The 12474-nt window shown below is 39.5% G+C and overlaps 1 protein-coding gene across 1 annotated transcript in view; it reads right to left on the reverse strand.

Annotated features, from left to right (window-relative positions):
- The window catches only part of CSMD2 (CUB and Sushi multiple domains 2), a 356715-nt gene that overhangs the window by 196915 nt on the left and 147326 nt on the right, over window positions 1-12474 (reverse strand). Inside the window, exon 10 of the mRNA XM_039329926.1 lies at window positions 4595-4777. Within this exon, the coding sequence (XP_039185860.1) occupies window positions 4595-4777 (183 nt within the window). The remainder of the gene's footprint in view (window positions 1-4594; window positions 4778-12474) is intronic.

Consider the following 12474-nt stretch of genomic DNA (forward strand, 5'->3'; position numbering starts at 1 on the left):
CTTATGAGTATTGGAATAGGATACGAAGATGGCTGAAAGATATATTAATATTGGACTTAGAGTTAAAACCTGAACTTTTTCTGTTGGGAATAACTACAAAGACATACAATAAGGGAACAATCTATTTGCTGTTACATGTCTTGACTGCAGCTAGGCTAGTGTTCGCGCAAAAATGGAAGAGCAAAGAAATTCCCACAGAGGAAGAGACACTATATAAAATATTATCATGTGCGGAAATGGACAGGCTCACAAGGGTATTGAAAGACAAATGTAGATCAGTTTATTTCAAAACCTGGGATAAATTTTACTGCTGGACGACAGTTGGGATTATAGGCTAGATAGGTTAAGATAGAAATATATGTAATTTTAGGTTAACAAATAGAGAAATAGATTAAGTATTGTATATAAAATTTAGATGTATATTCAGAGATGAAGAATTGATTGTCAAATGTGGAATAATTTGATAAGAATGTATATACTGGAATGTCACGTTATATCCAATGTTTCTTTTCATTGTATTATAAATAAAATTTTGTAAAAAAAAAAAAAGACAACCATTTCCCCCAAGATATTACAGATGGCTACTTGGGTATCATCATCTCAATTTTCCCTTTTGATTTGACTTGAAATAGATGCTCCCAAAATCCCATAAGATAATCACAACCTATGATAGTTGAGACAACTTTCCCACTTTGCTCAGATGTTTAAACCCCTCTCTCCAAGAACCATGTGGTTTGAACTATTTCTCCTTTTCTTGGGAGGAAGATGAAGATGCAATGAAGAGTCAACATGAGGAGATAGAACCCAAACCTGAATCTTCTATTGTAGGCTTAGTCCCACCCATTTCTTGCTTTTAGTCCCAAGGCCAAATCTAACAGAATAGATGCCTCACTTGATAAAAACAAGGTTACTCATCCCTATCTTAAACAACCTAACAACAACATCACAGGTAATGTTTCCAAACCAATGGTCAATTTGTGTAATTGCGAACCTAGTCTGAATTATACCAAAATGGTTCTGATGCCGTTTAGATGAAAAAGGTGTTGTTCTAAGCCAGGGGTCTTCAAACGTGGCCCTTTTATGACTTGTGGACTTCAACTCCCAGAATTCCTCAGCCAGCGTGCCGGGAGTTGAAATCCACGTCATAAAAGGGTCAGGTTTGAAGACCCCTGTTCTAAGCCATAGTCCATAAAACATACAACATAGGTGCTATATGAGGTATGAACCCGTTTCAAAATTCACATCAGTGCACAAATGTTACAGTTTGAACATATAGAGTTCCGGTTCGTTTTTATATATTTTATACCAATCCCATTCAACATGTAGCTACTGTTTGATCCTCATCTGTATTCAATCACAGTTACATGTCTACAAGTAAATCTACACAATTTACTTGAGTGTTGATGTGACACTGCCGTTTCCATTTATAAGTTGTAGAAACAGAAACAGAATATTAATGTAACCAATTTATGTATAAACACAAAGACAGATACATTTTTTTTATCAGACCTTCTTACGGATCTTTCCTCTACTGAAGCCTTGTTTCTAGAACCAAATTCTAAACCAGGGATATCAAACTGCCAGCCTATAGGCCGGATGCGTTATGCCAAAACCGTGCCTACCCCATTGCCGGCAATGGGAAAAAAGTCACGTGACGTTGCGGGTTTGACACCTGTGTCCTAAACCATTACATAGCATAAGATATTTGGGCTGCTTCTGGTCATTCCAAAGAAACAGATTTTCATAAAAAGAGAGAGATCAAGACTAATTACAAGAATCTAGCAACACCTCCACTTTTGTACATTCAAAACAGGTCAGTGTGGAGTTCTACAGGATTCAGTGCATCTGCTAAGACAAAATGCCTTATTGGTTCCCACAATGGGTTCAACTGTAAACTGCCCGACCTATTGTGTAACTCTACCCATAGTATATGAGCTTCTGGTTCTGTCTGTTTGACTTTGTTATTTGATCCAGTTTTCTCCACCTGAATTAACCATACAATTCCGGGCTCTGGTCTAGAGTCCCATATGGTCTACATGGAGCTACCCTCCATGACTAAAGGGAAACTACTTCCTCTCTGTCATCTTAGCTACCAAACCACACTAGTTCTCAGAAAGAGTTAAAATTTAATTTGATGGTTGAGGTGTCATTGCCAGGCAAGAAGAACTGTATATCATGGCACCATCAGTTACAGGTAACCCTTGACTTATAGAGGGCTTTTGATGAGCAGTCGGCATTATGACAACTTTGGGATGGGTGTTCTATGGCCTGTGAAACACTTCTGAGAATCATAAGATGTCACCACACACCCCTTGCAGTCATGTGCATTTCAGGTGCATGGCAACTGGCTTGTTTTTATGACCAGTTGCAGCATCCCATGGTCATGTGACCATGATTTACAACATTTTTTTTACCACTTTCCATCAAAAACACCCATTCAGAAGAATGCATTGGCTTCATGAGCACTACAAAATATTGGAAAAACAACAACAACAGGTCCAGTCACATGGGGAAGCTTTCGTTATGACTGCAATGATTTATTACTGAATTTCTGGCCCCAGAAAAGTCAAGGATTATCTGTACCGTACTGCCAATCCCTGTCACATGAGGATGTACAAAGGTTTTCAGTAAAAAAAAAGTAAAGGTGCAATGAAAGAAAAAGCTAGGAAGTGCATTAGATCTGACTCTTCAACCCAATAAAGCAGTGTTTCCCAAACTTGACAATTTTAAGGCATGTGGACTTCAACTCCCAGAATTCCACAGCCAGCATTGCTGGCTGTGGAATTCTGGGAGTTGAAGTCCACATGCCTTAAAATTGTCAAGTTTGGGAAACACTGCAATAAAGGATAGCGATGTTGGGAATGGCTCTTTCACCATATTTCCACTTTTGGTTTTCATAAGAATAATTTGAATACATGTGTAAGGCTAGTACATTGGAAAATGAATGCATAGGAGTCATACCCAGCTACCAATCTACAAGTATCGTATAGCAACACAGAGAGGAAAAACCTGCATGGGATATAATACATGGCAAACTAAAATTGTTCCAGACTTTCTTCGAAGGTTGTGCAATACTTGCTAATCTTAAGACTAGTGAGCATTCTTAGATCCAGAGGAGGCAGATGTTATTTTGCCCAAATAGGCACTCTTTAGCCCAAGCGACCACACCATTGTTTTCCAGAGATGGAAGCACTGTAGAACAACCATGACTTTCATTCTGTCCATGGCTGCAGATGACAGTTTGATGAGAGAAGCATCCAGACAGAAGCAAAGCTGTCCCTGCTGAGAATCAGGAAGCTTCCCAGAAGCAGAGCAGATCAAAAGAGAATACTTCTCTGTCTTGCCTACTATCCTGTACCTTTGCATTTATTTATTTTTTTTACTTAGTGATAACTGCCCTTTTGCATCAGAAGGGGGATGAAAGGAGACAATTAACCACTAAATGGAAAATATGACAAGCAGAAATAAACAGTTTAGTCAGAGAGGCAGGCAGGCAGTCAGATTCTCAGATTATCTTTTGAGGTCTTGCCCTGCCGGCTATCTTGAGCATCCATCAGACAGACCACTGGTACTGGATTAACTCTATTTCCCTAATGCTCTCTCACCTAAGAAGGACTTCTTTGGTAGTTTTAGAAGAGATTTTTCCACCAGTTATTTTAATCTATAATCCTTCCATGAGTGGGTTTTTAAGATGGTTTTAGTTACTGTAACTCAAAGTGTTTTTTGTAGTTTAGAATTTGGAGAGGGATCAACTTGGATTTAGTCAGGGTCTACAGTTGTTCTTATTTTCTTTGCTGTGCTACTGCAGGACAAAGGGCATTGGAGAAATAAAATTAGTTGAGGAGGCTACTTTTATTTAAGCCTAACTTAACAAGAGCTTAGTTTCCATTAAACCCTGGAACTGAGTACCTCTTAGTTACTAAACGCATCTATTGGAGACTGTAGAGGCTTTGGAGGAAAGTCTAAAGTCTAACCTGTCCTCATGACCTAAGTCCCAGGTGTGTGGGCTATCTGCACTAAGCAAGATACAGAAGTGTTGATGTTAAGATGCAAGCTGTCAATGTGACACCCAGAAACACTAGAACATCACTTAGGATGCTATAGACAGACTCCCAGGACATGTACAAAGAGATGGGTGAAATCTTTCAAAGTCGCCAAGACTCAGATAATCTGTTTTCACATAAAGTCTCATGAGATTTTTGGCACAGTACAACATTGTGAATTTGCACAATGGTGACTGCTGATTCTTGACATAAGAATGGTAGCTTCTTCTGAAGACTGATAGTTTCTGAGGTGTCAGGGGCCTCTCTGCTTGCCAGCTACAATGGGTGATGGAGTTAATAACCAGAACCTCTCCAATCAACCAGCTGGGCCTTCCTTCTCCATGGCTGAGTTTCAGTTAACCCTTGGAAGCATGAGTCCCTTCCAAACCACCTATAAATAAGGGTTTAAAGCTAGCCTGGTTGGGGAGCCTGTAGGCTTGGTTTAGTTTTCTTCCCATCTCCATTGCACCCAACATGTCAAGTTGTTCACTTGATAGCTTCTGAGATATCCCTTGGTAAATGGGAAAGGACATTCTTTCCCTCTGACTTACAAACACAGACTGGTTTCTGAGAAGACCACTGGCTACTTTTTTGACAAGTGATTGTTTTCTGCCCCTTCAGTTCAAATGCAGGCTGGCATTCAAATGTCAACGAATCTCCGTGGCGAAATGTTGACCCTTCTCTCTTGCCATATGCTAGCATTCCAGGATCTCCACAGCTTCCCTGGTCAATTTCTAGAAGAAACACAAATAAAGATACGAAAGTAAAGGAAATCTTTGCATGCAATCTTTTACCTGGCACTTTACTCTTGCTATCATAAGAATTCTTTCCATAAGGGTTAAAACACACACACACGTATAATAAAAATAAGTCAGGCGTGTTTGCTTTCATAAAGCTTTGGGAAAACTTCTAATGTCCTGGCAGAAGAAGTCAGCTGTAATGAAGGCCCAATGTATGACCCTCCCAGCTTCTGGTCACATCCTCTACTTAGACTATATTTGCCCTTTGATCTTGCAGGCAATTCCTGGGCAATTAGTCTGTATATAGAGTTGGAAACAGAAGAAACAAATTAAAAAAAGCAGGATTGAAGTAGAAGTCACAAAAGACTCCGTACCTGTCATTCCTCTTTTTTTAAGTTTATAAACTTCAAAAAGTTGAAGGGAAAAAAAAAAAGACAAATGTACCAAATCTCCCCTGAAGATAAAGCTATTCAAAACTGCCATGTGAATCACTGAAATGATATGAATACTTTCCTTCTGTTCTTCTCTGGTTGCCAGGTTGAGGAGTTGATAGATTGCATTGATAAAATGTAATTTGCTTGGATTTTATTCTAGGATGTGGCTCAAAGCCAACCATTTTGGCTTGCCAAACACTGAATTATGTCTTAGAGTGTTGTGTTACTGGGGTTCATTCAGCAAACAAAGGAGGTATCAGCATCCAAAGTGGAAGAAGTGCTTCTGACTTGGTTTGGGGGCACCTGCTGTGCCTGTCAACACCACCTTAAAAGGAGACACCCCTTTTCCTGCTCTTACATGGTAAGTGCAAAATTCACGAACAATGCATACTTCAATTCAGGGAATGTCAAGGGCATAGATGTCCTTGACAGGCAGAGTAAAAGTGTATACGAGAAGCACTTTTTCCCATTTCAGATCCAAATACCTGCAGAAATCTCTCACCAGGGACGTCCATTGGGTGTGGCCCAAAAAAGTCAATATTGTGGCCCAAACTATGCCATCAAAGTTCCATCTGTTTGTTTGTTTTTTAAATTAAAAGTTTGCAGTGTACATGAAAATAGACGGAGTTTCCATTGCATTATTGTGACTGCTGTCTTGTTATTTTTTAAAACCATACCCTGTGAAGACCTATGCCCCTCTTTAATTACGGTAAGCATGGACAAGCAGGAAATTTGAGCATTGATGCAGTATATGGGATAGGCTGAAGAGACAATTAAAGCAGCAATTCCCTTGAGGGTTTCTTTTAGATATCCAAAACTGTGCTTCTGTTGCACATAAAACATTGTGTGTGTGTGTGTGTGTGTGTGTGTTTTAATCATACCCTGCAGTTATCCTGGCTATTTTTCATTATCCACTTTGCTTTTTGTCATTTGAGAAAAGTAGTGTGAAAAATCTTAACTCTCTTTCTTTCAAATTTCTTTTGAGAGATCTTCTTTAAAGAGAAATTTTCAATTATTGCAGATTTGCAGTGATCCATTATTTATTTCGATACAAGCTGGCTGCCAATACGCCTTTCCCTCTTTTTCCTCCGAATGAAATTGAACTGAATCCAGAAAAGCGACAATCCTTTTGCCAAAGAAGCTAGGCACAGAGACGGCAATGACAAAATTATTGGGGGGGGGGAAGAGGGGAGAAGAGTGTGAGAATTCATTTTTCCTGCTAAGATGGCCTCATTCTGACAGGAGGCTAAGCCATACTGTGCCCTACTTGCTTCTGACATAGCATGTTATATAAAAACACTACTATGATTAAAAGACGCAGTTAAAATGTCCCAGGTAGTATTATGGAAGAAACATAGCCTTTGTGGATGTTGACCCACAAATTTATTTTAATGCCTACTTGTAGATTAAACCGGAAATAAAGCAGTATTTTTAAGATACTTGGCTAATTGGTGCATGGCACCTTCCTTGCTTAAGCTTCCTGACTGCATAATCAGACTGGTGGTGGAGTTACCCAGGTTTATGGTTCCAGGAGACTTCAAGTTGTCTTTTCTGAGAGTTCATGGTTACTTGAGAACCACGGACCAGAGATGTGATAATGCACCGGATCTGCTCTTTGTTCAGATCTGGATTTGGGGGAGTACTCTGTTACTCCCTTGTCACAATCAGATCACTCCCTGGTAGCCACTGAGGTTCTCTGTTGCCATTCTCACCCCCAAAAGATGGGACTATTCAATCAGAACATCCCAGGGAACAAGCAATCCTGACAGGTTCCAGAAGGATCTTGGGAGTTGTCCCATGGTCTGATTGAGGCTCTAACTATTGCCTGGAATGAGGGAGTGGTGGAGGCTTTGGATTGGATCACAACCATGTGACTTCTATCCATCTATAGCAAGGCTGGATGCATCATCCGGAAGCCACGCCCACCCCATTGCTAGCAATGGCAAAACCGTCCCAATACGTTGCGCAATGTCATGTGACATCGCGAGTTTGACATGTCTGATCCATAGAATCCACCATTCCTCCAAGTGAAAAGATTGATGCCAGTTTTCCAAGGCAGGCCAAACTTGGAAACCTAGGACAAATAAGACACTGCTACATTTTAAGGTTATAATAACAAAATCCTACAAATCGTAATGTGTTTTCTCTCTGCTCCCTTTGTCTTCATAAGAAGTAGGGAGAGTCCTGTCTCAGAGGCTTTCTGAGATTACATTTCTGCCCCAAACTCCAATTTCTTTTATTTGATATTGTCTTGGTTGTGGCTCATGATTCATGACTTCTGCTCAAAGAGCAGATGCCAACTGTGGCCTGGAGGCCCTTTGGTTAGCTTCATGTTGTGTACTATTTGTACCTGGCCCTGGATCAGGGGGCTCTCTTCTCAATCACTTCCATCCTGGACACATCATAAGTGGATTGCTGTCATGTGGTTTACATGGGGCTGCCCTTGAAGAGCATGAGGAAGCTGCAACTAGTGCAAAATGCAGTGGCACAGGAAGTTATGTCTACTCCTCAACATGCGACATCTCTGTTTTATCAGCCGCACTGGCTGCCAGTATGCTTCTAGTTTCAATTCAAGGAGCTGGTAAGGACCTGTGAAGCCCTACAGAGCATAGGATCAGGGTATTTGAGGGATTGCCTCTCCCTGGTTACATCTACCAATCTCAGCATACTCTGGCAGGGGAGACATGTTGAAGCAAGAAGAGCATGTTTTTTTGCCATGCCATCTGCCCTTTGGAACATCAAACCAACCAGCTTTTGGGAAAGCTCTGAAAACATGGCTCTGCCATCGTGCTTGGGGGATCAGCTAGTAGTGGAGACCCTGTTCAGTGACTGTGAGGGTGATTTTTCTGTTTTTAATGTGTTTTTATTGAGGGTTTGTAGGCCTTTTTTATTCATTGGTTTTTTTGTTTTTGTTTTGGCTATTGCTTTAATTGTTGTGAGCTGCCCAGAGTCACTGAGATGAGATGGACAGCTATACAAAATGAATGAATAAATGAATGAATGAATGAATGAATGAATGAATGAATGAATGAATGAAATAGGTAAATAGAGAATGTATGGCATGGCACACTGTATGACTTTCAAAGAAGAATGGGGAAGAAATTAATCGCTACCTACAATTATTTCCTTGGGATGTTCCAATTGTACATGCTGCACTAGTTTTTTCTTGTAATTTCTTGTGAAAGGAGGCAGAGCATGACCTTCCCAGGCCTGTTTTCTAATCAATTGTCCTCACAGAAAGCTAATTTTGAAGCTTCAGTCATGAAAAGGCTCAGAAATGTTTCTCTTAGCTTGGGGAGGAACCGAGTAAATGGAATGTAGAATGTCTGCTTAGTGCTAGTCAAGTGTTCTGGTTCACTGCCTTATAGTGACCTGAAGGATGATAATAATAATAATAGCTGGGTAAAAATGGCAAATCCAGTTCTAAACATTTGACTGACTGGGCAATGACCCATGATAAAAATAACTAGGATGCATTGAAATATCTGCAAGAAATACAATTTGCCCGCAAGCCAGAACTGATAGGACCACAAAATAGACAAAGTAATAGAAAACAAAAGAAGCTAAAATGCTCTGGGAGTTGAGAATTTAAACAGAGAAGCACCTGTCACAAAACATGCCAGACTTAACAACTGTCGATAGGAAAAGCAAAAAAGTCTGGAGAATGGGCGTGGCAGTACCTGGAGACAACAGAATAAAAGAGAAAGAACTAGGGAAAAGCAGAGAGAGTACCAATAGGGATAGTTGCCTTAGATGCAATCCAAAACACCTGCAGCATCACAAGACAACCATCAGCACTAACAAAAATTGCCAGTCAAATGCCAAAGGCAGCTTTACTTGGGACAGCTCATATCCTGTGACAACATCTTTAATAACATCAAACAACATCTGCCTATCTCAGGTAGATTAAAAAAATGCCAAATCCAGTCTAAACATCTGGCTGAGTGCAACCAACGATGATCACCATCATCATAGAAAACCTGTGCATTGACAAAATTTCCATCTGTCAATGATAAAGAGCCACACTTCAAAAAACACACCTACTATAACAATATATCACAGCATCCTAGCTTCTTGGAAAGAACTGAGTGTGAATGAAGGCCAGTGCCAGGCAAACAACTGAAGGCTGTGGTTTCGTGCTGTTGCGTGTATAACAATAACTGTAGTTGATGATAATAATTATTTAATAATTATATAAGATGCTCATTATAAAATGTTTTGTTTTATGTTTTATTTTTTATATTCGTAATGCTCATGTCATTATGTCTACCTTAGAGCATACATATAAGATTGTGATAATTTTTACAGATCAAATGAATTAAAACAACTATAAATGATTAAATAGTTGAAATTATTAACAATTTATTTAATAATATATCATTCTGTGATGATACTTTTTTCCACAGGGAAACATGATATATCTGCCTGACTGTGCACCTATCATCATCAACATAATCATTGTCTTCTTCATCATCATCAATCATCACTATCATCCAAGGAAGAGAAGCTGAGAGTACTTATTTATGAGACTATCTCCCAAATTGTTCTGGCAGGAAGGCCATGCTTTGTCTGCAGTTTTGCAAAAGAGTGTTGGCTAGCTGGACTAAAAAGAAAACACCTTTCTGATGGGGCTGCAGCATACACCCTTTGGAGCTTCATTACCTCTGAGATAAAATTACTCCTGACCCAACTGGCTTTCTGCAAGGTCCTGAGAAGCTAGATTTCTCCCCCCCCTCCCCCCCGTCTGAGTCCTCAGATGTGGCTTACAGCACATCTCTTAACTGTGTTGATGGTCATTTTATGAAGTTCAGCTATTATGGGTTTTGATATTGTGCATTTTAATTCATTTTATCTAAGACACTTGCAGGCAAGGATGTGAGATGGGCAGCTATATCAACTGAATAAATAAATGCATAGCCTTTCATGACTAGTTTGTGAATGCAATTTTATACATTTGCCCCTTCTGAAAGAGGAGGATGAGAAAATCAGAACAAGGAACAGAGGTAACTCTTGCCTAATATTGTAGGAAGATGCCCTACGACTGAAAAATAGGAATGTCCAAAGGTCACAACAAGATCATTCTGGTTCTCTACAAAATAGTAAAATGGGGAGCTAGGAACTTTTTGATAAGTAGAATTTTTGTCTAACTTGTTATGCTGGGATTCACTTTGACCTTCATAATCTTGACTGGGTCTTATAACACACCCAACATTCCATATAACTGCAACTTGCAGTGAATATGGTAGGGACAAATTTGTTTCAGAATAATGTCTCTGCCTGTTACCTATACAATCTCAGAGTTTTGAGAAATTTTCAAAGGCTTCAGCTTCCTTTAGAATATAGTCTGAAATCAAAAAATGACAAGTCTGGTCATTTTATGTTTTTCCCTTCAACCGAAATGTAGAATTTCTGAAGATGATTCAACATGCAGTGAAGCTCTTGAAACATTGTCCAAACAAATTCAGTGCAAAGGAGAGAAAAATAAGTGTTCTGTATTTTGTAGATAACTAAATGCAGAGCAGGGCATGAGACATCCTGTCTGTCAGCTGCTATTAACAGTTGCTGCCTCAGAATAGATTGGACGAATTTCTCACTGCATAGTATGAACACAAGTAGCCCCTGGAAAATCAATACAACTCTTCTAGGTATTTGCATCATCTTCCGGAATCTGTGCCCAAAATATACGATGGAAGGGAGGGCATGTTAGAAGCTGAACAAACTTTTCAATTCAGTTTGTGTTTGTTGATGCTAAATGGAAACATCCAAGGCTTGAAAGAAGTGAATGAGTTTCACCTCAATTATCATCCTTAAAATATTAGGATTTATCGCTAACTTTTAAATGACCACTAACGCTGTTCTAGCTGGAAAGGGAGAATTCTACCCTAAGACATCAGTCATCTTCTCCTCCAAGTTAAGTAATGTAAAGCAAACTACAAATACGCACAAGAGGACAGATTTGAATCCTACAAAGCATCACAACTTGAGGACCTGAGTAATAGTTTCAGATCAATATGCATCAACATAAATAAAAAACAGGAAAAGCCTTGACTGCATACAAATAACCAGCATATTGACATTGCGACCCCATCCTGTGTTGGGAAAAATCAGTTCTCAAATGAATGGAGCAGTTTAAGACAAATTAAGACATAAAGAATGTGGCCTTGCAGTATCTAGCTCACAACGGCCAGTTCGTCAAAATATTTCCATTGGAACCCGGAAACTCAAGGTGCAAATGAAACAAAGACTATTGTTCTCTGTAGAAAGCAGAAGGGCAGGAAATCTATTATTGAGATCTATTAATTTATTACTTATGAATATGTATGCGTGCATAATTCCCCCTCCATTCTGAAAAGTCTAAATATCAGTGCATCTCTTCATTTGCAGAGGTGACTCACTAATCTTTTGTGGGGTCCCCTCCATTACGTACTGTTTAATAAACACTACAATGAGCTTTGATTATTTGCTTTGGGTCCTGCATCTGGATTCCATACCTGCAGACCCCTGTTTCAGATCCTTGAAGAATAAGAGGAAGGAGTGAAGATCCTCAATCTTCTATTTTCACCTTTAAGACTCTTCTTCTTTCAATGAAGATATAAACTCAGGGTTCAAATGGGGCCTTATGCTTTCCAGGGCCACAAATGGGGCCTTATGCTTTCCAGGTTCTGTTTCAAAAGCATCCATTCCTTGGTTCCGGGTTATTGTCCCTAGCTGTGTTATATGGCTGAAAACAACATTCCCCCATTGAAATTGGGATATGACTAGAAAAGGGTGCATCGAAGTATTTGAAGACCACAGAAAGAGATCAAGTATCACTGAAATTTAGTGCATGCTGCAAAGAGTTTTTCACTACAGATGTAAATTTTCTCATTGAGAAAAAAGGGAAACAACTGTTCTACACATTCATAAACCACTGACGAGCTTTACATCTTTAAGATGAAACAATTCTAACACAAACTTGGAGGGGATGAAGTTCCACTTATTTCTGGTTAGAAGAAAAGCAGAACATTTTATTGTGGGACTCCGGTAGGGGTGCAGCTTATGTTGACCCACATTTTCATATTTCAGTTTTACAAAGGAAGCCTCATAAAGTCAAGGAGAGTGGGGGGGGGGAGTAAACCAACTTAAGCTCCAGATGGCTGGAGCAAAATGTCAAGCTAGCAATGTGAGTTGTTTGCTCCTTTTTAATCTTCACTCCATTAAGCTTTGAAATCATTAAGAGTTCAATAGCAGTCAGTCTGGAAGAGTGACAGAAATCAA

The sequence above is a fragment of the Crotalus tigris genome, unplaced genomic scaffold, assembly GCF_016545835.1.
Source record: "Crotalus tigris isolate CLP2741 ecotype Arizona unplaced genomic scaffold, ASM1654583v1 scf7180000017614.5298720, whole genome shotgun sequence".
Lineage (NCBI taxonomy): Eukaryota > Metazoa > Chordata > Lepidosauria > Squamata > Viperidae > Crotalus > Crotalus tigris.